The sequence below is a fragment of the Drosophila novamexicana genome, unplaced genomic scaffold, assembly GCF_003285875.2.
Source record: "Drosophila novamexicana strain 15010-1031.04,08,12 unplaced genomic scaffold, DnovRS2.1 tig00001741-arrow-arrow-pilon, whole genome shotgun sequence".
NCBI classification, from domain to species: domain Eukaryota; kingdom Metazoa; phylum Arthropoda; class Insecta; order Diptera; family Drosophilidae; genus Drosophila; species Drosophila novamexicana.
Window position 1 is genome coordinate 27,562 of NW_020824885.1, and position 26,660 is coordinate 54,221.

Sequence of the window (26,660 nt, forward strand, 5' to 3'; positions counted from 1 at the left end):
AAACAACACACACACAGACACAGACACAGACAGAGGCAGACACACGTTACTTTATGAACATAAAAGCAAATTAAATGAAAAAGTATATAAAAATAAATTATGCTAAAAAGAACAACTTACAAAAATACAACTCAAATTGCAACGCATGACTTTTTATTCAAACTAGCATTATATCAAAAAACTTGTTTGCCGATCACGAATACATATACTTATAATGGACGGCAACTTTACCAACTAACAAGTCTTCTTAGAGCCTTTTGGAGATACTTATGATATTGTATTCAAATTTGTTAGCAGATATCTTCGAAAATATATACATATATATTCTTGATCTTGCCATGGGAACGATCGGTCGAAACTAAGTCCTTGCTTTTGTCTCTTAAGATACCTTGATCATATATATATTACACATCAATATATCTATATATAAATATCTGTCCCTAATCCCTTTGGTTAAAAGGGGTATAATGTGTTTCTGCAAACGAATGTAACAGGCAGAAGAAAGCATCCTCTACCCCATAAAGTATATGTGTGTATTCTTAATCAGCATCAATAGCCGAGCCAATTTGGATCCCAGTGTTATGTATACCGTTCAGTTTCTTATTCAGTGTTGAGTAATAGTACTAAATGACAGAGACGAACATTATGAATGAGAAGAGCACGTATAGTGCGCTAAACGACGACTAAAATATTTACTTTTCGAACTGGGAACTTGATGTGCTGCTAGTATGCCTAACAACGAAGAAAATAATGCTCTGACATATATATGTATATGCGTATGTATGTTATCGCAACAAGAAACAATTTTGTCGGCCGTAATATCACGCTTGAAATTGAATGCAACACTTTTCGATCATCCTCCGATCATTCTATTCTACATATATATAATAACAAAGGCTGGAAACAATGTTTATTACAACGATATTCGATATCGATCAACTATGAGACATGCATCTATTGGTACCAATATTTACACTCAGCGGTAAGTTCAAATATAACAATTTGCCTATCGATATTTATCTTTAAGTAGAACCAATTAACTATAAATAACCATAAAATTAAAATAGCGGCTTATTATAAGTTTTATCAATTACATATATACTATAGGTAGGCCGCATAGGAAGGCGGAAGGCTCGACCTTTAAATGTGGGATTCGATATTTATCGATATTGTGGTGGGAAATTATCGACAAAGTAAAAATGAGGGGCTTTTTCATGCAAGAATATATATTTTAAATTGTATTGTTACAATATTTCTAATAATTCCGATATTTATCGATATTATGGAAAAAGAAATCGACATTTGACAAATGTCGATCTTTGCTTTAGTAGCTTTGTCTGAGAATTATACACTAACGAAAAATGATGGGCTCGTTCAGTGTGTGGCATACGAGAATATATATATATTTGAAATTCGAAATCTTTTGTGTGTTGTTTACCAAATGGACGATCAGACGGACTGACAGAAGGACATGGCTAGATAAACTCGACTCGTCATTCTGATTACGAATACGTTCTCTCTGAAAAACACATATGCACAAATCCATTTAGCCCATTTTCAATGGAGTCTGTATTGAATAACCCTACCGATGGTTCCTTTATGAAGATCCATTTAGAAGCTAAATACATCGGTTTATGTTATGCTTAGCATGCTAATAATTTATTTAATTGGTCACATTATAAACTTAACGGCTAAACTTAATGCATAGAGAACTCTTCGTCAACAGCGAAACGATGTTGTCCGAATTCAATTCAAATTCCATTTAACGATTATTTACAGTGCAAGGTGAAGTTTTTTGGTACGACGAGTCTGGGGCCCCAAAATGCGTTTGTGTTCTGGCCAGGACATTTTTTACTCGACGAAAACGCTGAGCAACCCCACTGTGCGCTGCAGCAGAGCTGCTCTCTGTTTATCATATCACATAGTGTTCACTTATAGCTGCGTCCCATCTCCCGACCCCTGGCGCCCAGAAACCTCAGGGACTTCGCTGCAGGCGTGCACGTCGCTGACCCTTTGCCGTGGCCTTGATCTGGCCGGCGACAGGCGGCCGATATGTGGGCAGCTCAACGAAAACGGGCCGATACTCGGGTGCCTCGGGTCGCATCGAGCGGGACTCCGTGTGCAGCATATTCGTGTAATAGTTGAAGTCGTTTTGGTCTGGCTCCCGGATGGACAACGGAGCCGCCCGCCGCTGCTGGGCGGCACGACCGCGTGCCTCATTCGAGCGCAGCAAACGGAAGAGATTGCGGCGTGCGGCCTGATCCGTTGACTCTACCGAATCCGAGCTGCGGCGCTGCTGGCCGCCGCTGCTGCTGCTGCTGCTGCTGCTGCTGTTGAGGAAAGCGGCCTCCTCGTAGCGTGGTATGTAGCGAGGTTTGCGGGATTCGCCGGGTCGGGCCAGTTCACGATCGTGTGGCGTCACATTGAAGCCAAAGAAGCGCGGCGCCTGCACAGATATGAGCGGCAGCAGAGTTTCCCTTGCGTAGCGCTCGGCGCGCTGCAGCAGCTCGCCCAGCCGGAACGGCAGCAACTGCACCGTTTGCGGCTCCTCCGCGCCGCTGGAGAGCTGTGCCATCATTTTGGGCGCCGTGGCCAGAGCGGGAGTGTCCGTGGAGCTGGAGTTGGCATTGCCATCCACTGGTTCGGCCAGCTGCAGATCCTTGCCCTGTTTGGCGCGCGGTGTGGTTGCCTTGAGTACCGGCTCCACAATCTCCGAAGTGTTGGCCGGATCGTGTAGATTGCGTCCACGATTGACAGCCAACCGTCGATCCTTGAGCACCGGCTCGAATATCTCGTTGGTCGACTGTTCGCCGGGCGCCAAAGCATCGGACAGACTGCGACTGGACTCGGCCGGCTCCGCTTCGGTGTTGTCCTTGTCGAGGGAATTGCCAACCAGTATGGGCTGCCAGGGCAGCTCGTCCGTCTGGTCTAGCGGATAGGTTTGATTCTGTGCAAGCTTGAAGCTGGTGCCCAAATTGAATATATCCTTGCGCTGCTTCACACTCTCGACCCCATCAACGCTGGCGCTCAGACCAGACGCCTGCCCACTGGAGTCCGACTCGGGTGCGTCCGTACTCGACGGTAATCCAGCAGGCGGCTGAGTAGTATAGGCGCCATAGTCATCCTGGTTATCCAGCTCGCAGTTGCCCGCCTGCAGGCGCATGCGCACGGGACTGCCGCTGCTCAGCTTGGTGCTAGGCCGGCAGAGCGAGTGGCTGCGTCCAAAGCTGTCCGTCAGCACCACCTTATCAATGTCCCAGTGGGGCAGGCCCTTCGACAGCCAGCCGCTGTACGACTTGTAGTGCAGGCTGAGCGTGGTGGGAAAACCCAACGCCGGATGTGGCACAATAATTTTGGACACAATGTCGCCGGCAAAGAACTCCGCATCGTCCTTTCTGCAATTTAACAATGGGTAAGTCATGAACACGAGCGACAGTTCAAATAAAATATATAATAAATAAGATTAACGAAAAACTTATGAAGAGACCTAGGAAATAGTCACATGCATTAAGAGTGTCTGAACTTATTGAAAAATGTTGATTTCTCATAAATTTTTTGCGATATTCGGACAATTGGAAAATTGGTTCGTAAAGAACAAGTTATTCATTGTGAAATCCAAGCTTTAGATTTAGAAGCTAAAAAGCCATCACATGCTTTCCAGGGTAAAAGGTGTACCCTGGAAAAACATGACTTCTCAAGTCGGAGGTATCCGACTAGGAGATAGCCTAAGCCCAGCACTAAGCTAACATGTATAAACATTCTAGCTTCAATGAGTTCTAGCTGTTTTAAATGCGTCTTTTCACTTTAGGAGGGGATGAGCTAGGGTATCCAAAATGTGAAATATTCCAGACCTGTGTCTACTATACGATAGTCTAAATATCTGGCGTATTACATAAAACCATATTCTAAAATCGATATCTATCGTTATTATCGAAATGAGGCGAGACATCGATAATCTATTCTAAGCTCGTTTTGCATATGGCAAAGAGGAATGTAAAGTCTTAAGCTTTAGTAGTTTTGGAGATTGGAGTTTTGGACCACGCTCACTCGGAAGTCTCTTCAGATCTGGCTAGATCGACTCAGCTCGAGGTGCTAACCCAGAATATATGTACTTTATGTGCTCAGCGATGCCTCCTTCTGTCTGTTACATACATTAGCACAAAAAGATTTAACTCTTTTGGCCCATTGAAAATGGGGAACCAAAAGTTTGCAGTTTTGCTGTGAAAGGGAAGTGCAGCAGGCAACATTTTGGTACTCACTCGGATATTTCGAAGGTCTCGTTGAGGCCGCCATCGCCCTCGAGTATGGCCTCGAGGCGGCCAATAGTGCGCAGTGGCAGATCGTTGAACGAGTTGAAGATCTGCAATTGGAACTGATGCGCACAGAAGGGCTCCTCCTCGCGCGTCAGCAGATAGAGCTGGCCGCGGCCGGTCGATCTGTCCGCATAGTAGCCCATGTTGCCGCAGCGTGGCACACCCTCGGCCAGATCCTCATCGTCCTGGGCGCAGGGGAAGCACTTGCCCTTGAGAAAGTCATCGTAGTTGGCGCACGGAAAGGCGGGAAACATGCAGCGCGGCGCCACCGAATCAATAAAGAACTTATAGGCACGCCGATGATTGCACAGCGAACGCCCCTCCTCATCCTCGGCCGCCTGGGCAGCTGTGAATTGGTCAGAAAGATGAGCACGCATTTGATTTGTGATGTGTGAACAGACTTACACCAGATGAAGTCCGTAACGGCGCCCACAAACAGATTAGAGCAGCCCGTCTGAACACGCCCGCCGTTCGGATAGTAGTCGACATGGCCCATGGGCTGCCAGGAGCCCAGGCCGCCCAATATTAGATTTTCGCCGTTCGAGTGTATGACATCCACGAATTCCGCATCGCTGCTGTCCAGCCGCACCTTCGGATGCTGCGCCTCGAAAAGCGGCCCAGCCGGATCCAAGCCGGTTATGCGCGACAAGCCGGGCAGCTCGGCGCCCGCAAATCCGGAGACATGCGCCCCCAGGCTGAAGCCAATTAAGTGGGTGCGCATCAGATTGAGACCCTTGTGCTGCTGCAGATGCTGCAGCAACATGGCCAACTGTTTGCCCACCAGACGCGTATTCGCCGCGGCGCGCACATAATTGGGAAATGTAGCGCCATTCTCCCAGTCCACGCAGATGACAATGCAATCCTCCTGAAAAAATAATGAAATTGAATTTAAATGGAGTATAAGGTCTCAGCTAGAGCGCTTGACATTATGGCCTCAGCAGTGGGAGTATTAAACTGCACACTTATTCCATATCAGATTTAAAAAAGACAATTAACATGTCAAATTTACAAGTCACTTGTAAAGCGCATGTAAATTAGGAAATGTGCCTGGCTTTAATACAAAAATAACAACTACTCCTGGTAAAAGATCTTTGTAGGATGTGGATACACCCCAAACCCAACTATAATTGCTACTGCTGGGAACGAATCTTTAAGAAATGAGTCACCCTTTTAGCTACTTACCACTGCATGGTAATTTTACTAGTCAGTTGTAAAACACATGTTACTTAGGATATGTAGGAAATGTTAATGCCAATATCAGACCTACTGCTGGCAAGGAATCTTGAGGCAATAATTGACCGCATCAGGTACTCACTACTGAATGTTAAATTTACAAGTCAGCTACTCACCAATGCATGTTAAATTTAGAAGTTAGCTACTCACCACTGCCATCAAAGCGGTTTTCATCTCATAGATCCATACGTGCGGACAGGCTGAGCCAAAGCCGTGCACAATCACGCGCACAGAAAGTTCGTCGAAGCCCTCCAGATCATCGATAGATGGCGGCGGCGGCTTCTTTGGACTGCCGCCCATGACATTCGGCTTGTCGGTGGTCACATTCAAGCCAGGCCCAGAAGCTGTGCCCGCTGGCGCGCCGGTTGTGACCGGCGGAGCTGGCGTCTCGGACTCGCGCTTGGCCTTGGCCTTGGCCTTGGCAAACGCCGCAGTCATATTGAGAAATGACAATTCCATGAGCGGCCGATCCGACCGCTGACGTGTCGAGTAAAAATAGAACTTGGTATTGATCTCCTCGGGCGATGAGGGCAACATCTCCAGATAGGCGAACGGGCCGGAGTCCTCAAAGCAGCCCAGCTCCCCGTAGCAGACGCGCTTCACCGCCCGCTTGGCCCGTCCGTGCAGCAGTTGGCGCTGCCGCTGCAGCTGCTCATGCGCCAGCAGTGAGGCATGCACCGCCTCGGAGAGTTCCGTAAAGTTGGCATAGCTCATCAGTGTGGGCGTGGTCGCATTGTTCACCTTCTCGCCGACCGCTGCAATTTTATGAGCCATAAGTGAATTTGTTCATTAATTGGCTATCATTCATTTCTATCGCACTCAAATGCGACACTTTGCAGCCGACGCACGTGCGATCGTTCGCAATAGAATGGAAATTATAGATAACTCCAAAGATGGATATAACGGCTCGAAAATGGATTGGATTGGATAAAAACCCCCAACACTTGATCAGAATTGTTGACTCACAAAAACATATCGTCGAGAGTGCGAGATTGTGCGTTATATTTGAGAAAAAATTGAAGTTATGAGTGGGAGTAAAATAATGGAAATAAAGTTAAGCTGATGAGAATTGCATAGAAAGGCGATATTCAGAAAATGAGAAAATGAGAGCTGTTCTAAGAGTGAGTAAGACAGCAAATAATGTGTAAAGTCACAAACAGAGAATGAGGAAAGAGAGAAAGAAAAGACGATAACTCGACAGAAACAGAGAGAGGCAGAGAGAGAGTGAATGGAACTAAGAACGCAGTAGATGAAGCGACTTGTTAAACTATTTTTCTAGTCAAAATAGTATTCTACAAATAAAACGATCGCTGCCTTCTAAGAATTCTAGAACCTTTCTAAAAAAAAAGCCATTAAAAAAGAACATAAAAATGAAAGACAACAAAAACTTGGAATTTATTTAATGGCAGGCGCGTTAAATGTTTCCATATTGTGTTTTCAGGCACTGCGCCATAATTTGGAACGTGCGGATGACATAACCCCAGCACAAGCCATAAGATTTCATATATATATATATATATATATATATATATATATATATATATATGGCCGTTAGCTGGAAGCGTTGATAAATTACCGAGTCGTGATTGCGTTTCTTAAGTGGCCAAAAACCAAAGAGACAAAAACAAATCTGTCCACGCTTCGCCTCACGCCACACACGTTGTGGCAAGTGGCAATTAATATGCGTATATGATTATCATCTGGCTATAGAACAGGCAATCGGGCGACACTAAAATGGCAAATCAGGAAGAGATTGCAGCAATAGAAGTGTGTCTCCGGATCCTGCTCTATAGACTGGGCCATATGCTAGACTGGGCTTCTGATACTATATCATTTTTCACTATCCCATTTGTACAGAATGTATTATGATATTATATTAATATTTTATATGTATTTCTACATCATGTTTCTATATCTAAATATTTATCCGCGCCTTTTTCTATGGCTATACCTTTCGATTTTCATAGATCTTTTTAGATCTATAACTCAATCTGCATGCATAAGACTTTATCGCAATCCATCTCTTCATCCATATAAATATATATGTTTATATAATTATATCTATAAGCATATATCCATTATCCATATATATTTCTATATCTCCAGATTTTTCTGTGCCCCTTATCTCAGCCTGTAGGTCAGTCATTAGCTGTGTACACATAAAACTTAATCGAAATCCATCTCTTTAGCCAGACATATAATTAATTGCTTCTATATTGATGGCCATATATATATCCACAATCTATTTCTATATCGTCATCTATGAAGTGCTGTTCCAGCTAATGCACAGACACAACAGCTGTAAGCACCCTACATTAATCAGCATGACAGATCTTATGGCACTTATGCAACCAAATGCATCCATGTTTTTGAGAGACAATGGAAAACACTTTACGCTTATGACCCATACGACAGGTGCTTAAATCCAATTGCTGAAACTCAGCACTAAAAGCAGTAAGGAAAATCTATGATCTTTAAAAGAGCTGGGATAACGCTGATATAGATAAATCTATGCAGAAATATATAGATAAAGGCATAGACGACAATATATATTGTATGTGGAAGCACCTTTGAAAAATCCGCCGACAAGTGTGGAAAATTGACGGAAAACGTTTCGCATAAAATCTTTGTGAAAATTCATTTGAAACGTTTTTTCACAGTTTTCGCAAAATGCAGCCCGCTTTTACGTAAGACGTGGATCGAAATTGATTATGCGATTTTATGCTCATTTGTAAAGCTCTTAATCGTTAAAGAAAGAAGTTAACTAACTGCAGTTAGACTCTAATGCAAATGGTTAAAAGGGTATTAACTTTTTGTGCTAATGTATGCAACAGTCAGAAGGAAGCATCGTCGAGGACATAAAGTATTATTATTCTTGGTCAACCTGGTCTGACGAAACCTCCTGTATAATCCTCATCTGTATAAGCTCGTCGATCTCGTCGAAACAACATAAGCTAAAGACTTTAAATATACTCTCCTTTAACAAACGCACAACCAGCTTAAAATATTTGATCGAAATACTGTCCTATTTCCATAATACTGATATATATCGATTGTATGTAAATTTTTAAGCATAGCTCAGAAACTATAAGGGCTAAATACACCCAAATTTTGTGGTAGGCTTTAGTATAGTATGCACAAGTCTATAATATTTCAGACTCCTTTTTAAATCATAATTTAAAAAAAGCGGAAGCTTTGCGATTTGGTATTTACACATCTTTTGGCGCCATATTTATGCCATAAATATTTCATACAAATCGGACAATAAACACTGAAGTTAATCAGGAACACATTTACCATAGGCTGGGCTCTAAGTAAGAAGCTATTCTTCGATTTACTAATTTTACAGGCTATCTGCTAGTCGAACACTCCCGACTAGAGCACTTACGAGTTGTATCTTTCATCCAAACCCATTTTCATGTAACTCTCTGGATTAATATTATTAGTGTGTGCAATTTGAAGACAGAAACCCTGAGCCGCGCAAGGCTGGGTAATGCCACCAAGCATGCCATATAGTCTTGAATATTACCCAGATTTGCACGGCTGAAGTTTCGTTCTGCAGATTTGTCCCATTTGCTGCTTAGTTGTAAAACTCGCGAGTCTTTGAAACTTTATTAAATGCCGCTGTTGACAGTCTTGTCGAATTTTATTGTGAATCTGAAGTCTATGTTAGATAGAAACAAATGTATTTTTGGCTTTTTATATGGCTTTTTAGCTGTGTGTCAGACGAGTTGACTTGTTGTTTCTTGGGGCGCGTTTTGTGACTTTCGTTGTTTTCATTTGCCATTTTGGAGTTGTGTCAGTTTTTGTTTTTGTTTTTTTCTTTGTTGGCATTGCAATCGCTTCTTCGACTTGTTGACTATTTCCGATTACATGTGTACACACTTTGTGTGTGCGTGTGTGTGTGTGTGTGTGTAGCTGTGGTATTTATGGCGATTGTGCAATCTGTGAAGTGTTTTGCGCGTCGCTCAATGGCAAAAATTTGTCAAGTGAAACTCGACGAAGAGGGCAAATAAATTGAAAGACGCCCACAGACGTGCAGACGGACGGACGGACGGACGGGCACTCCGCCCAACAAGCCCACCCGCTGGCCTTGCAATTGACTGTGTGGGGGTGTTTGCGGGGGAGGGGTGTGTGGGGGTGTGAAAGGTTGTGTGTGGGTGTTTTTGAAAAAGAAAAAAACTTGAAAATTGAAAGCATCCTCAGTTAAAGTTAGTTGTACAATTTACGCGCACACAATAAATCAATTAGCAGAGAGGTGAAGTGTGCGTGTGTGTGTGTGTGTGTGCGTGTGTGTGTGTGTATGTATAACTCAATTAGATAATGGAACTGGCGTCTACTTACCGCAAGTTCGAGTGCCAAGCAGCAACAGCGACAGCGTGAGGCAAATGTGTTGCATGTTGCTGTTGTTGCTGCTGTTGCTGTTGCTGTTGTTGCTGTTGTTGTTGCTGGGGATTATTCAATGATGAGCACAGTGTCAATTAGCATTGAAACGATGAGCTCTAATAGGCTCGCTCTCTCCCCGTCTCTCTCTCTGGCTCTCTGTTGCTGCTGAGTGTGTTTTTTATGCCAATTGCAATTGCATTGCTCGCGTTGCTATGATTTGGGCTGCTCTGACGCGTCTTCTTCTTATACGTTTAGCTCTTTTTTTTATTTGAGTGTTATGTCTCTTTCGCTTTGGTAATAGCAATATACCATAAACAAATTCACTTTCACTTATTTGTGAACCTGCCAGCAGCAGCAACAGTCGCTGCGGTCGTGACTGGTTGCCGTTTGCTGTTGACTGGTTCCTGGCCACGGCCAATGGCGTCTGCAGCGATGTCTCAGCGTCTCTCTGACTCACTGACTGACTGACTGAGCAGCGGCTGGGTTGAGGCTGAGTTGCGGCTGTTGTTGCTGCGGGGGAGCGGCAGCTGGCCGGCCCGGGCTGCCTCTGGGGCGCTATGAAGCGCGTCTGGGGCGCGTTCGTGTAATGGCGTTGACTTTGCGCTTGATTGAATTATGTGCCAGACGCGACAGCAGCAACAGTTGCTCTTGTCGTAGCTTTCACTTGAAGAGCAACAGCAGCAGCGGCAGCAGCACCAGCTCCAACTTGCTGTGATTTGAGCTATGATTGATGCTGATTGCTGCTGATTGATTGTTTATGAGCTTCGCTCTGTCTCTGCGCGTGTGTGGCCTGCAATTACAAGAAGCAACAACAATTATCAATTGCATGTTTTAGCCAAATACCAGTATGCAGGCAACAAGTGTTGTTATTGTTGTTGTCGTTGTTGTGACCATTGTCAGCTGTCTGCATATTGTATAATAAGCCGGCTCGCCGACAGGATGTGCGCTAAGCGCAGCTTTAACTGCCGCTGGGCCATTGAACTTCTTATTGTCAGCTTCACTGATTCTCTAGCCAAACAAATAACAACAATGACAATAAGCAAACAATAAAGGCAACTAATGTTAAAAGTCAAACATTGCTAACAAGCACAAGCTCAAGCGCACGCACACCTAATTTACACTATGCTACAAAATTATGGAAATGTAAATACAAACAAATATTAGCTCAACTGTTCACAAGCATAAATCGTATATATTTGTAGAGCTGCATCTGGTAAGAAGAGCTTGAAAATAGTTTTTATATAGAAGCTTTATATCTGAACTATCGTATCAATTGGTAGCAAATAACAGACCTCTGATCAAGATCAAGAATATATATACATATATATATGCATAATTTATGATCTCGTAGATATCTCACTCTATCTGACAGAACTAGAATACACTGCTTTAACATAAGTTAACAGCTTGTTAAATATGGCAGGCACATGTTAAGATTGTGTGCATAGGTGCATTGGTATGGCAACGCCTTACCAATAGATGTGTGGCAACGCTTTAATGACAAGCCATTTCATTGAGTTGGCGCTTGTTTTCCCTTCATGCTCTTTTGTCTAGCAAATTTCAAGTTTTAAAAGATGTGCGCCACAAATCGACTGCTAACGTTGCAAAACTTATATCAAACATTTATTTTGCAGTTTGAAGTCGAGGGCAAACATGATATGGCAACGCTGCACTTGTCAAATGTTGACAGTTCGCTAACGTTACAATGTTTAACAACAAGTTTGTACGATTGCTAACTTTGTGGGAAGCCTGATCAAAGGAAACTAACAAGATATTTATGTTAGCCAAATTTTCAATATAAACATAAAAACAGATATTTAAAAATCATAAAAGTGCATCATAGAATAAACATCTTAAATTATGTTTATTAAGTTCCTCTATTCAGATGTCTTTCAGAAATTCGATATTTCCAGATTATATTTAGAAAGGTAGCAACATATTATTGCAAAAAATGTTCAAGTGATTTTACGGATTCACTGAATAAAACTCGAATAACTCAATTCTTTGAAGAAGAATTCCTGGGGAAACAATGTGCTATAGCAGATTGATTTTCTAAAGATTTTGTTTAATATGTTCTTTATTAGATTGTCCCACAAAGAGTCCATTTATATCTGAAATATATGAATAGTTGTACTTTCTATGTTGCATAGTGTAATTCCAGAGTTGAGCTTTACGTTAAACGTTGAACATTGGAAGTTGAATGTGCACATTTGGGTTAGCAGCACACGGCAGTCAAAAAGCATAAAAAAATATTTTACAAAAAAATGAAAACAATAAAAGCACAAAAAATCAGATCTTGTCATCTAGTTTTTTGTTGTTTTTCTTCTTCTTCTTTTTTTTTGTCGAGTTTTTAGCTAATTTCGAGAGAAGAAACTGAGTCAGTTAGGCGGGAGACTGCGGACCGCGATACGAAAACTGGGTGTCATCTAACGAAAGTGAAAACTGTGAGAGTGATCGAAAGAAAAAACCTGCTAAGCACTTAAGATAATAAAAACCGAAACCAAATATTGTTAACAGCATTGAAAATTGTAGATTGATTGATTTATTGATCTATTGAGTGCACAACAAATCTTCACTGAGCTTCACTTTCATTCGAGCCGTGACTTATCAATTAGCATACGAGCCAACTATTAGGCAAGCTCTTCAAATGAAAGATAAATAAGCCAGCAGCATTATCAACTTTGGCTCCAATGCCCTCCAAGAAGCTCTTCTTAATTTATTATGCGCTTGAGCTTGAGTTAATTTAAGCTAATTTTGCCTTTAAAGGTCGCACTGTGAGACAATACTTCTCTACGTTTGTTTAATACCAAATCAAGTTGATTCATCCACCTTCTTAAATACTTCATTAACTATTTAAATTTAAACAGTGCAATAAATTTTAAAGTAATGTTAACATTAAGCTGTTGACGTACTGCTGTTTACTTTTTTACATGGAAAACTTGATTAGCGTAGTTTTTTATGAGCTGCTTGGCAATGAAATCTGTTAAAATATTGCTCTGTTTGGAATTAGGTGCAATCGTTTTTAAGAATTCTTAAAGTCATCACTAAATAATGAATGCCAACAAAATCTCTTGTATATACATAGAAAACGCAAAGCAGTTCCCAGGAGCTTACAGTCAATTTAAACAGCCTTAGGTAAAACATTCTCAGAAAATTAGACTAAAGCTAATTGGATACATAACATGCCGAAGAGCTTACTGTTATGTAAATACCTTAACAGCGGCTTAACATATCGCTTAAGTGGGCTAGTTGCAAGCAGTTGTCAAGCAGTGCAATGTTGTGTCGCTAATCAGCCAAACATAACATGCAGCACATAACATAAAAATATATAATATTTATTTAAATACTTGAAAAGGTCATCAAAAAGCACCCATCAGCTGTTAACAGCTGTTAACTTAACAGCGCTCGCTAGCTAGTCAGGCTAGCTGGGCATTCATTCATTAACAGACAGTTGACAAACTTAAAAAAGGCAATCGCATTGTTTGACGGTTCATGCGGATCCATCAATCAATGGCAAGACTTGCGGCCACCCGCAATTCCACAGCGTGGAAATGCGGAACGAACGAAGCGTAAAGAGCACAGCAAAAGGGATGCAGCTACAAATGGGCTTAAAAGAAATGCATTTGTCGCGCTGGGAAAGCGAAAGATACGCCAACACATTGTCAGCAAATAGACAAAATGGAAAGTGTCTGGCAATAATGCTTCTAAAGCGGCTTTCGCACGACTTCTACAACGACTTAAACTGTCTCAGCCTCAGTCTGGCAGTTCATCAGCGCGTCAGACCAGCTGCCACTTTCAAATAGATTAACCCAATTTGGGTGCTGGGTCCGCTTTCAGCTGCCGCCAGCCGCCAGCCGCCAGCCGCCAGTTGGCAGTTGCGCTCATTTTCGCATTTGCGGCTAATTCTGCTCATTAAATACAAACGGCGCGTCGGTTCGATAAATGGACGCCAATATGCAAGTGCCGCTCGTCCAGAACTGACAGCTCATCCATTCCCCCATTGGAAAGCCAAGAGAGTTGCTGTGAAATCAAAAGCTAGAGACGAAATCGAACCATGCCAAAAGAAAAGCATAACGCGGCTGCACAGCTTACGGCCGATGCATGCAGACAAGAAACGAAAGTGTTGGGCATGCTACACGAGCAGATGCCCTGTAACTGCAGCTAAAGTAGCATATGCTATCTAACTTAGTAAAGATGAAAAATTAAGAATTAGCTCGGCACGCCGAATATTTAATACCCTTGTAGACTATTGTCGCAGGGCTTTAACAACTCGGCTGTTGATGCTGATCTAGAATATTTATACAAGATGCGACTATCAATCCTTAGCCCAAAGATTTATAACATTTGGAAGGAGTGCGCTAGTTAGTCAATTTTTGTTTATCTAAATGTCTGGGGTCCCAACCATTGCATTCAGCTTCCAAGCTGCGAGGTGTCCTTCGCAAAGTCATTAAAAACGTTTTCAGTAAGTCCTTGCACACATCTTAAAAAAACTTAAAAACTTTCCCACAAAGAAAAACCCATTTGACCCATGCTTTTCATTGCGAAACAACTCAAAGATATGTCAAACTGAATTTGCAGCCGAACGGAGGATAAGCAAAAGAATTTCAAAAAAACTATTTTCCACGTGTTTTCCTCACTTTCAGGTGGAATTCGCCAAAGCACAGTCCTAGCGTGCACTAAACTACACTAAAAGCTGCCGCTTCCGTTTAATCAGTCTGCACAATATATATCCATATCTTCATCTGGAAGTTGCAAGGTAAAACAAATATATCTTTTATATATATATATAAACATATATATTGCTTGTGTAGTTTTTAATTAACACTTGTTGCCTGCTGGCTGCTGCTTGCAACATTTTATAATACCCTATTCTTGACCAAAATTTATGGCATCGTGGATACAAATAGGAACCGACACACACACACATGCGCGCGCAAGCAAGACAATGCATTTGCTTTGTGCCAACTTTTGGGCAATCGTTTTTGATCGATTTGTCTGACTACTCTGTGTGTGTGTGTGTGTGTGTGTGTGTGTGTGTGTGTGTGTGTGCCATTTTAATGCCAGCAATCGCAGAGGTATTTATTTGCTGGCTTGCAATACGAAAGACTTAGGCAACGAACTTGCAGTCGCTGGCGCGCAGCCAAAAAAAAAAAAAAACAACAAACTAAGTAAATAAACGAAAAATGTTCAAATTTCCTTAGCCAATTTTCGCATGACAGCAGCAGCGGCAAGTCGCATAAATAGTTTCCTGTTTGTTACGACGGACTCGACAAGCAAAAAATAAAAAAAAAAACAAAAACCGAAGACGAAAAAAATGCAAAAAGGGAGGCAGCCAACGGGCGCTGGACAGCAACAACAACAACAACAACATGAAAATATGATAGAAAACCAGCGGCGCATGAAGTTTCCGCCGTTACATTAAAGTATTTTTTTTCTTCATTTTTTACATTTCGTTGTTGTAAGTTTTAGTTGTATACAATTAGTTGCTTCTAATATTGTTACCCATTGTCGTCGCGGCTGTTGTTGTTGTTGTTGTTGTTGCATTAATTTTTCACAAGAATTTCCACAGTGGCACACTCATTGTCCATGCATGCACTGCATGCAATCGAGAGGAAGAAGCAGAAGCAGCAGAAGAAGCCGAAAAGACAATGCGCCATAAATCAACTAACGGGGGCCTGTGGAAAACCCAACCAACGGTAAAATGCAATGAGACAACAACAGCAACAACAGCAACAACAACAACGGTAACAATTACACAGCCATATGCAATGGCACATACGTATGTGACCCACTTTTATGGGCCAGATATTCCAGGCTCCGTCAGCCCAGCAAACAGTTATGGCCCAGAACCGAAAACTAAGCGCTGGGCGAGATGAGAGGGAGAGACAGGGTGAGAAAGAGAGTGAGGGGGGGGGGGGGGGGGGAGTGAGGGAGAGACACAGACAGACAGAGAGAGAGAGAGAGAGAGAGAGAGAGAGAGAGAGAGAGAGAGAGAGAGAGAGAGAGAGAGAGAGAAGGGGGGGAGTAAGGAATGGAGAACATGTCAAGTGGGCTTCATGAAAGCGTGGGATGCGACTCGAGTGCCGCAAGGCAAGCAATTTGTATGCCCTTTTTGGAGAGTATTATGAATTTAATATATAATATGTGACAACAGAAATAACAAATATATATGTATGCGATATATATGTACTGCGACTTGAGATAGGCACGATAAGCAGGGTTTTGATAAAGATTTCAGTCGATTTCAGGAATATGCTTTCAGTTATCGATAATTGGAAGCAAACCTGATTTACGTTAAGAGCATCAAGAATATCAATATATATATATATATATATATATATATTATATATCCATCCAGCCATCGATAACTTGCCCCTTTGCCATGAAATCGATAAAATTCTATATCGAAAGCTCATTTCTCGAGCCTATTTCAGGGCCTATAATAGGCACAGCCACCAAATATATAAGACTCTAAAGAGAGTGTGTATTGTTGGGTATATTTCATTTTTTGCACACATTCGCACAATAATGAAGGCAATGCTCTTCTGCAGTTACGGTCTTAAGTATCTTAGCGCATTTGGATGCCATATTTATGCCCTACAAATTTCATTAAGATCGTACAACAAACACCCGAGTTATTCAAGAACCCATTACACATTGGATGGGGCATGCATGCAAGTGTGTGTGTGTTTGTGTGTGTGAAAGTCGGAATATTCGTAAAGCAGAGGAATGCAGGGTAGTTACTAGTCGGGCACTATCCAGCCGAACGCTCTTGTTACTTGAAAATATTGCCAAGAGCATTTAAAGTTCGTCAGCGCGAGCCCAACAACTCTTTGGCCACATGGCCCAATTTGTCATGTACTGAAATGTTAGAAGAGACTCCTCCAATTACGGATCTCATGATGTTGCCTCTGCCTCTGTCGCGGCTGAATGTCTTTGGGTCTTGGTGGCCGCAATGTCTCCGGTTGCCCAACGCCAAGCCAAACAATCGCTGATAGCGAAACAATTGCCCCATCGACCCCAATAGTCAAGTGCAGTGCACTGGATCTCTGCTAGCCAAGCGACAGAATTAATCATAGATAATTGTTATGGCATTAATTGTTGGTCAGCTGGAGATCTAGTTAGATGACCTCTGCTGTAGAAAGCCAAAGGGAACGAGCGCGGCATTAAGAGACGTCTGAGCGGATGTTGGCAAAGAACTGCGCTTATAATTCTCAAATGGTTTCAGCACGATTTCAGTTAATTGGTTTGTGGTACACAAAGTAAAAGTTAATTATTTTAAATGGAGCTGAGGAAACGCAACTATATATATATATATATGTGTGTGTGTGTGTGTGTGTGTATATAGACCAGAAGCAGGTACTTTAACCATGCTTGGGCTAGGTTAGTATAGAACGCTTTCTTGTTTGTCTTTCCACCTAGATCTAAAGTGAACAACATTATTCCCAGACAGACACAGCACGAAGACGCTTCGCTTAAACCGATTGGGAATTTGACTGTTGTGTGCCCTCTTTGACAATTCTTACGTTTAATAAGTTCCATTTCTAGAACTCGCAATTTTTGACAGAGAATAATTTGCTTTCACTGCCTCCAAAAAAAGTTATATACAAAACTACGTGTGAGAAGAAAGCCAAAAAACTGAATGAATAGGAATAAGAATATGAGTGTTATTCAAAATTTGATGACTGGGGTTAGAAGAAATTACCCGGCGTCGTCCGGCTGAAATGAATGGCATTGGAAATGCAAGTGGTAAAGAATTTACTCGAGTAATTCGCGCGAACTTCTAAGAACTCTAAGACAAACTTAGTTTACATTTTTTTTATAAATAACTTTTTTATACCCTGGACCCGATAGGGAAAAGGGGCATACTATATTTGTGGTAATGTATGTAATAGGCAGCAGGCAGCATCTGCGTCCCCATTAAGTATATATATTCTTGATCAGCATCAATCTGTCCCTTCATCCGTCCATCCGTCCGTCCATCCGTCCGTCCATCCGTCCGTCTGCCCTTCCGTCTGTCTGTATGTATGAGCGCGTCGATCACAGAATCTACTAGAGCTGGAGAACTGAACTTGCGGTAGGTTGAGGGTGTCCCCTAGTCGGGCAACTGTTTTATTTAAAATTACAAAAAGGATGCTGTCTGTTGTCTTCTCAGGATTGCGAACTCTAAACTTCGTCACAATCTGCCGCCCATTAGCCGATAAATTGCCAACTGTACAGTGTTTAGACTGTGTCTTGACTCGGGAAATATTTGAACGTTTCATATTATATTTAACACTCCAGACAAGGTTCAAGGGAAGGCGTTTAAAGTGCACGCTCGTAATATTTCTTTACAGCCATAGCAAAATATATATAAATAAAGTTAAGCTTAAAATCTTGTTTTCCTGTTTAAATCGTTTGGTTCCAATGCTTGAGCCCATTTACTCACATATAGCTTATCCATTTACGAGACGATTTTCAAGTGGAGAAAAAAAAAACAAGCAATTTGAAAGCTGTGAGCTGTGAGCTGTGATTTTTCCTCCACTTGGTGCGCCCAATTGACTGACGACCTTGCTTATGTCAACAACCACAACAACAACAACAGCAACAACAGCAAGTGCAACATTAACAACAACAACAACGGGGCTCAATCATTGGCCGTTTACAGCACTCAAATTATGCTAAGTCGCATTATTCAAAGGCGACAACAACGGCCATAAAGTGTTTAACTAAAATTAAAATGTTTTGTGAATGACATTGAAGGAATTTATGCACTTTAATTGAATACATTTTTTGACATAAATGCCATTAATATACCCTGTAAACGGGCAAGTGTGGTGGCAAATGTGTTACAAGTGCAACTGGACGCTCGCTGTGCAAATGTAGGCCCAAGCAAGATCAACAGCTGCAGCCAATCTATGTGAACTCAGGATCTAGTTCAGCTAGCTTCAAAAAATTTGGTATGTAGCTTGACAAAGACCTTAAGCTCGTTCATGTATGCAGAACTTGGCATAAAGGTCGAAAATCCTCGAGATTAACTGAATTATAAGTCAAAATTAGAATCGTTTTGTACAAGCAAATGGTATGCTGCATCCAGTCTATATGAGCTCAGGATCTGTTATAGTTAGAGCCTGAAAATTTGGTATTTAGCTTCACATAGACCTAAGGCACGTGAATGTAGGGAAAACTTAGCATCAAAGTAGAAAATCCTCGAGATTACCCGTCAAAATTATAATACAACCGTTTTGTACAAGCAAATGCCATTTGAACCGGCAATAGTCATTTTCATACTTATTTATACTTAAACAAAAGTAGGGAAAGTATTTGAAAAAAGTAACGTAAAGCACAACCTTTTGCAGGGTATCTGCGCGTTGAGCACGCTGCATTTATAGCTGCTACTAGTTTTGTTGTTGTAGTTGTTGTTGTTGTTTCTAGTTTAGTTTGCAGTTTTGTTGATTTAGACTTTACACCATGGAATTTGTTGTGCGCCGCCGTCTGAATTGGCTGCCTTTTTGTCGCTCTCTGCAATTCGTGTCAATGTCAGCATGATCGTTTTTTTTTTTGTTCGTATTATTTATTTCTTTATTAAATTATTGCTTTTTGTTGTTGTTGTTGTCGTTGTTGTTTTGTTGCACACACTGCAGGCTGGCGGGTAAGGGGGGCGTGGCATGTAATGCGCTCGGCAAACGAGTTTGAAGCAACAACAACAACAACAACAAATATGCATAATAGCAACAACAGTAACAACTGCAGCAAGCAGTGCAGGCAAGCAGTGAGCAAAAGACTTAGGCGACAAACTTGAAGCTGACAGCAAGTGCAGCAAAGAAAACTAATTCAAAACTAATTTATATATTTCAAATGGCTAAAATGCTTAGGAAAAAAAGCTGATAAACAACACATGGAAATGATGAGATTTTTATTTTGTTTTTGCTGTGATATAGTGATAAGCAATGTATGCCAACACCAACAACAAGAAGAAGAGCGGCTGCGGCTGCTGCTTCTTTTGCTTTGGTGCCCGGGCTCCGTTAACAGTTTCACTTGAGGCGCGTGAAAGTTGTGCTTCATAACAAAAAACAAAAAAAAAAACAAAATTAAAAAAAAAACGACAACCTACACACACACACACACACACACAGAGAGAGAGACGCCGCCACAATTGAAAGACAAAAGTACAAAAAAGGGCAGGCCAAAGCCGCAAACACAAACAACCAACAAAAAAAAAGTATAAATTAAAAAAAAAAAACATAAACATAAACAAAACAAACAAACCAAAACACAAGCTGCAATTACGCACTTTTTTTCACTGCCTTTGGTCAAACTATTTTCGAAAACTTGCGCAAAGCATAAACCGACAACAACAACAAATATCTTTAGATGCAGCGCATAAAACGCAAACGTTGCAAATTGGCCGCAAGAAAAACCGTCAGAAAACAGAAAAAAAAAACACAACAAAATATACAGACACACACACACGAAATGCCGACTTGAACCGCAACGCGCCGCGGCTGAAGATCAACTGAAACGTCGATCGAAGCCGAAACGAAGCCGAAACGCGTTGCGCGATTCGCGCAAAACCCGAAACAGCAGCCAGCAAGTGCGAACAGTGCTGCCGTTTTAGCTATTTTCCAGCCAAACGTGGCTCTGTCAGACGACAACTGCTTTAACTGGCTGTTGTTTGCATTTCTGGCTAATTTTAAAGCTGTTTGGCTACTTTTCTTCTCGTTAGCTATTTCTTAAGCTTTTGACTTGTGACTGTTTTTCATTAGCTCATATATATTTTTCTTATAGCTTATTTTATAGCTGCATATTTTTAATATATTATTTTCAATATTTTTTTTAGCTATTTCCTTCACAACGGAAAGGGACTTATTTATGCATGTAAGTCTCATATTTACTGTTATTCTTACTGTTTTTATTTTGTTGGCATTTTTGGCTAGATTTAGCTATTTATTATAGGTTTACAATAGAACGGTACCTATTTAGCAGTGTGTATTTGATAATATTTTTATTTTTTTTTTTTGGATGCCTTGTTTTTGCAATTAAGCCGCGTGTATTAACTGTTTATTTTTTAGCTATTATTTTTTTGATTTTTTTTTTTGGCTGTTTTGAAAACTCTTTAACACAAGATAGACTTATGTCGAAAACTTTTTGGTACACAAACGAATGGGAGTTATTTTATCGCGTGTATCAACTGTTTATTTATTTATCGGGTTTGCTTTTGCAATTTTGGCTGCCCTAATTTAGCTTTTTTTAATTAGTTTCTAGCCATTTGGAATCTACTTGCTTTAGATATTTTTATATTGATAGCTATTTCGAAAACTATTTGGTACACACCAGAATGGGACTAATTGTAGCTCTTTTTATTCTTGTTCAAATGAACGAGTGAACTTTCTCAAAAGCCTTAAAGAAAACTACGCAGAAAGAAAAGGCAGCTAATTTTCTCTTTATTAGCTCACATTCTAGCCGGCCAATCTAATTCAGCTAGTTTTAGCTATTTGTCGCATTCGATTCAGCTAGTTTTTTGAAGAGCAACAGCTGGCAACACTGGCGGCAGCAAGCCACGGCAAGCAGTCGTGCCTGTCGCTGCAAGTCGCAGCGCTGCCAGACTGTCCGCAGACGTCGTCGCCATTCGCAGCACGTACGATTGCAAAAAGCCAAGAGGAGAAATAATATACTACATGCATATAAAAAAAAGTTGAATGTAAATATAAAAAACTAAAGCGTATTGCCACAGCCGACGTTCGTTTCGGCTGTGCATTGGCTGCATTTAGGGCCCAAATGTCCAACTGGCCTAAAAAACTGGCTCGAACCGAGATCGAAGCACGCGCCGCTCCGTTGCGCACAGAAAGTTCTAATTTGACCCACTTTGATGCCGGCTCGCAAATGTTAACACGCTCCACAAAAAAGAGTAGTAAAAGTGCTCCAGTCGAAAGTGCCCGACTAGCGGATACCCTGTATCTCTCTCTCTCTCTCTCTCACTTCTCTCTTCAGAAGCAGTTTAACACTGCTTCCTGCCTTAAGCCTATACACTATAAACATGCTACATATGGGAAATGCATGCTAGATCGGTGCTTAGAATCCGATGTTAATCACATTTTCGGTGCATCATGTGGCATACAAGAGACCATGTATACCAAAGCGCAAGGCTCAAGCTTTGCAAATGCTTTTTTTTTCATTTAGTTTTTAAAGGCGAAAGGTATCCAAAAGATGGGAAACTCCACATGTGTGTATGCTATCGGAGCACTTAACAACAAAGTTTGGCGCATCCAGCTCTTATAACTTTTGTAATATGCTCAAAGAACCACGTCTCCAAATCGATTTTTATCGATTTTATGTGAGAAATTTCCTTCCAGCTGCAGCCAAACACGCGCCGCTGACTTCCTTTTGCCTTTTTACATATATGTGCATATTAGCACATGAACCAATATACCCTTTTATCTTATGTTTTTTCAATGGGTATTGCGCACAAAAATGATTCATGTACCTCGTTGAGCAGGCCAGCCATCTATCTGTCTCGCTCTAAACCATAAAATATCAAAATATCAGAACATTTACCGGTGACACTTGCCACGGGCATTTTTTAGAGACTTCCTTAAAAGCTAAAGCCAATAAATTTGTTTCTTTTCGAGGTTTTTTGTATTTTAAAGTTCTGTAAATCAATCCCAAATAAGATACCTACTCTCTATACAAGTTGAACTAGTTATGGTAACTGTAAGGCTAGCATACTTTTGGGCTTGATCTTTATGCATATATATATATCTATATATATATATATATATATATATATATATATATATATATATCTTTGATCATGTTTGGCAATAATGTGCACACCAATCTGACTCGTGCTCAATCCAGTCACAGCTCTCATTTGTGGCATTTGCCACGCCCCCTGGTACCATGGCTAAAACATGTTTGCAACGTACTTGATTAAAAAAAAAACCCAAATTCACATTAACTCAAAAATTTTAATAGACATAGATATTTCCCAATATGGCAAAGTATTGCAGTTACCAACCTAAGAGCTAAGCGTAGACTGCATTTCAAATGTAGCTTTGGTAAATCAAATATTTATCTAGCTGTGATCTGAACACCAGAAGGGACATACATACATATATTCCCAGTTCCGGGTCGTTGACAAAAAGTTGCCCGAATGCAATTTCTCATGCAAGAGATATAGATTTAACCGATATGCCACGCCCCTTATGCGCTTAGCCATCCAATCCCAGCACTATATCTGTCCAGAAAACTAATCGAAGTTCATGTTCGAGACAGTTCGCACAGTCAGTTGAATAAATGGATGGATAGTATACATATTAACGTATATATCAATATGTATATATGCATATATTAACTCCACCTTCGATACAGTATCATATTTTGGCATGCTCCATTCGAGCGATTCGGTACATATTTTCAAATTTGTTGTCACTTTGCAACACTTCAATTACAGCTGTCCCGCTCTAACATCATTTAGAAGATAGTTTCTCAACACACACACAACCTAGACGGAAACTCTGTAAGCCCTTAACTAACATTATTTCTCGAAATTTGAAAAACAGGCAATATTCAGAAATCAGAAATATTAAAAACCAATGTGCAAATATCGTAAAAAACATTTTAAGTACATCTTAAGTTTAAATAAAGCTTTCTTAAAGTTCACAAATATTTAAATAAATAATTGTCTGAACTACTGAATTGAATTAAAATCCTTATCCATTCGTAATACATTTATTTAACAATTTTAATTTCTAAGCATAATCAAAAAAGAAAAAAAAAATTATGTTTATATATATATAAATATATATATGAAAGGCCCGAGACGTGCAAAACGAAAATAGTTGAAAAGTCTATGAAAATGAGTTTAAGGCGAATTACAGATTCGAATGTTTAATTTTGAACAGGGCATCCCACAGTCGAGCCACACTGAATTTCTAGATGCTTATCAATTTCAAATATCGTTTAATTTTTTGTTGCTTTTTGATCGGTTACATTTAAAAATAGTTTGCCTGTTGCCTGTTTAACTGGCCAATTGGCCAACTGCGGCTGTCCGTCCGTCCGTCCATCTGTCTGTCTGTCTGTGGCTGATGGGGCTCATGTGGGCAGGTGTCCAGGTGTGAAGGCAGCATTGAATGTGGCATCCACTCGCAGGTTTACAAACATTCGCACATACACACACACACACACACACGGTCGCAGTCTGTGTAACATGCATAAATTACAATTGGTTTCATTTCGGGTTTTAGCTTAACATTAAGTGTATAAAAAAATACATCGACTACTTTTTCTCTTCATTTCGTGATTACAACAGCAGCAGCAGCAGCAGCAGCCGCCACAAGGGGGCGGCAAAACTTGATAAACTATTTTAACCATATATATAGACGAACGATCTGCACCCACATATACATAGCGGTTGTGTGTGTGTGTGTACAATATGTGGTAAAAGAAAAAGCAGAACTGAAAACATTTGTATATATATAATATATTATTATATATATATAGAGTGTACGTTAGTGTGTGTGTGTGTGTGTATGGATCCATAGATCCAGGGGCGTGTTTATCGTTTTATGCAATAGGCAACAATTAAGAATTAGCTGATGGGTGGTAGACTTAATGGCGGCGGTATCATTAGCTTTTGCGGCTTAGCCCTCCTGGCCGAAGTCCTCTGTGAACTTGCGCAGCTTTATCAAATCCTCCTCGTTGACAGTCGGTTTCGTGCGTGACAAGGACTTGAGCATGTCGCGCTATAAAAATACAAGTAAAAGGTTTTTTTAAGGCCGTCTCTGACAGTTGGGTCTTGGGATTACGATTACCCACCATGGTGACTGGCGGCTCGAAGAGCTTATCGCTGGGCACGTCCATCCAATTCATTTCAACGGCGCCCGGATCACCCGGCGAGCAGGCCACCAGCAGATCATCGACAATCTTCTCCTTGTCGGCCGGACTGGGACCCGAGACGCGCTTAAAGTGTGTGGCTGTTTGTACCTTGCGTACCGGCTCCATCAGCGCATCGCGCACCACAATCGATATATCGGCGCCAGAGTAACTGTATTGCATTGAATGGAATGAAGATGGATTAGTTCGTGATTGGCATTTGGGTGCTGTGCACACAAGCTCACCCCTCGGTCTTGCTGGCGAGCTCCTTGAGATCCTGCTCGGTCAGCACATGGGTGGTGTTGCCCAGGTGGATTTTGAACATGACGAGGCGCGCATGCGCTTCCGGCAACGGAATGTAGATGCGCTTCTCGAAACGCCTGCGTATGGCCGAGTCGAGCACCCAGGGTATATTGGTGGCGCCCAGTACGAGAATGCCATCGGTATCGTTGCCAACGCCCTGCATTTGCACCAGAAACTCGGTCTTGATGCGGCGCACGCTGTCGTTCTCATTGTCCGAACGGGCCGAGCACATGGAATCAATCTCATCAATGAATATAATCGATGGCTTGTGCTGGCGCGCCAGTTCGAAGAGATTCTTCACTAGCTTCTCGGATTCGCCCAGCCATTTGGACATTAGATCGGAGCTAGATACCGAAAAGAATGTGGATCTGTTTGCCTCGGTGGCGACCGCCTTGGCCAAATATGATTTGCCCGTACCGGGTGGCCCAAACAGTAGAATACCTTTCCAGGGTATGCGCTTGCCGGTGAACAGCTGCGGAAACTTAATCGGCAAGATGACAGCCTCTTTGAGTGCCTCCTTGGCGGCATCGAGGCCAGCCACATCGGACCATTGTACGCACGGCTTTTCAATAACAATGGCACCCTCCAGTTTGGCTTGCAGCTTCTTTTTCTCTGGATCATCGCCGTCCTCGTCGTCGCTGTCGCTCTTCTTGTCCTTGTCATCCTTGGAGCTGCTCTCGCCGCCCTCCTTAATCGGTTTTTTCTTGCCCTTCTTCAGATACTCCTTTAGCTTCTCTGCGCGATCCAAGTACTGTAGACATTTTGCACGTATCGAGTCCTTGGCCTTCTCGCCCTGTGCCTCATCTGAAAGAGTTACAATTACCTAACTTGCTTTTCGTGTGGGGTTGGCTGGGGAGGGGGAAAGGCGTGTGTTCTTTACTTACATTTGATTGTATGCAAGAAATACTCGACGCCGTGCTCATAGAGACGCAGCGCCTCTGCGTAGTTCTTGTTGCGATCCTCCTCGGTGGCCTTTGTCACCAGATCGATGGCCTTTTGCAGTGTTGTGCCGGCTGCCATGGATGTGCTTCTTCTTCTTCTTCTGTCTGTCTGTTCTGTGTGTGTGTGTGTGTGTGTGTGTGTGTGTTTGTTTGCGGCTGCTGCAAAGACGCGAATGTTAAATTAGTTGCCAGTGACGTCACGTTCCCCCAGACACACGCAATTTATCGATTTAATCGATCAACAACAAAACAACAGCACCAAAACGCGTATCCTTTACACGCGCACATTCACAAAACAATAAAACAAAAGTCTATTCCAAATTTGTGTATGACTAATGCAGGCAGCGACAGCAGCAGCAACGGCAGCATTGACAAAAACAAAGTGCATGACGAACACGAAGGCGAAGAGGAGCGAGCGTTTGGTTGCGTTTTTTTTTCTCTCTTCTCTTTTTTTTTTTGTTATTTTGTTGCGCATTACTCACTTGTTTATTGTTTGGTTTGCTCGTTGGGCCTGTTGGTTGTTGCAGGTTCGCTGTGTTGGCTACTTATGTTGCTGTCGACGAGCGCAGCACGCGCCAATTCAACAAAAAAAAAATAAATAAGGAATTTCGAGGAATTTATACGGAATGAC

The 26,660-nt window shown here is 41.7% G+C and overlaps 2 protein-coding genes across 2 annotated transcripts; both read right to left on the reverse strand.

The window, feature by feature from the left end:
* Window positions 1-1,616: 1,616 nt before the first annotated feature.
* Window positions 1,617-9,921, reverse strand: LOC115768267. The gene is made up of 5 exons (XM_030712800.1): window positions 9,891-9,921; window positions 5,697-6,301; window positions 4,719-5,178; window positions 4,260-4,659; window positions 1,617-3,395 (listed from the first exon to the last, which is right to left on the reverse strand). Exons 2-5 carry the CDS (start codon window positions 6,258-6,260, stop codon window positions 1,976-1,978), a joined length of 2,844 nt encoding a protein of 947 aa, XP_030568660.1. The 5' UTR covers window positions 6,261-6,301; window positions 9,891-9,921; the 3' UTR covers window positions 1,617-1,975.
* Window positions 9,922-24,389: 14,468 nt separating this feature from the next.
* On the reverse strand, window positions 24,390-26,202 carry LOC115768273 (vacuolar protein sorting-associated protein 4B). The gene is made up of 4 exons (XM_030712810.1): window positions 25,973-26,202; window positions 25,031-25,892; window positions 24,729-24,957; window positions 24,390-24,655 (listed from the first exon to the last, which is right to left on the reverse strand). The coding sequence occupies exons 1-4, from the start codon at window positions 26,106-26,108 to the stop codon at window positions 24,554-24,556; spliced, it is 1,329 nt and encodes a 442-aa protein (XP_030568670.1). The 5' UTR covers window positions 26,109-26,202; the 3' UTR covers window positions 24,390-24,553.
* Between the last annotated feature and the right edge of the window lie 458 nt (window positions 26,203-26,660).

Excerpts from the sequence above, each read along its gene's own strand:
- LOC115768267 (XM_030712800.1), bottom strand. The coding sequence starts at position 6,260 with ATGAGCTATGCCAACTTTACGGAACTCTCCGAGGCGGTGCATGCCTCA. Across the intron at positions 5,179-5,696 it reads AAACCGCTTTGATGGCAGTG|GAGGATTGCATTGTCATCTG; the intron begins GTGAGTAGCTAA and ends TTATTTTTTCAG. Across the intron at positions 3,396-4,259 it reads GAGACCTTCGAAATATCCGA|AAAGGACGATGCGGAGTTCT; the intron begins GTGAGTACCAAA and ends GTTAAATTGCAG.
- LOC115768273 (XM_030712810.1), bottom strand. The coding sequence starts at position 26,108 with ATGGCAGCCGGCACAACACTGCAAAAGGCCATCGATCTGGTGACAAAG. Across the intron at positions 24,958-25,030 it reads CTCGCCAGCAAGACCGAGGG|TTACTCTGGCGCCGATATAT; the intron begins GTGAGCTTGTGT and ends AATGCAATACAG. Across the intron at positions 24,656-24,728 it reads TCGAGCCGCCAGTCACCATG|CGCGACATGCTCAAGTCCTT; the intron begins GTGGGTAATCGT and ends GTATTTTTATAG.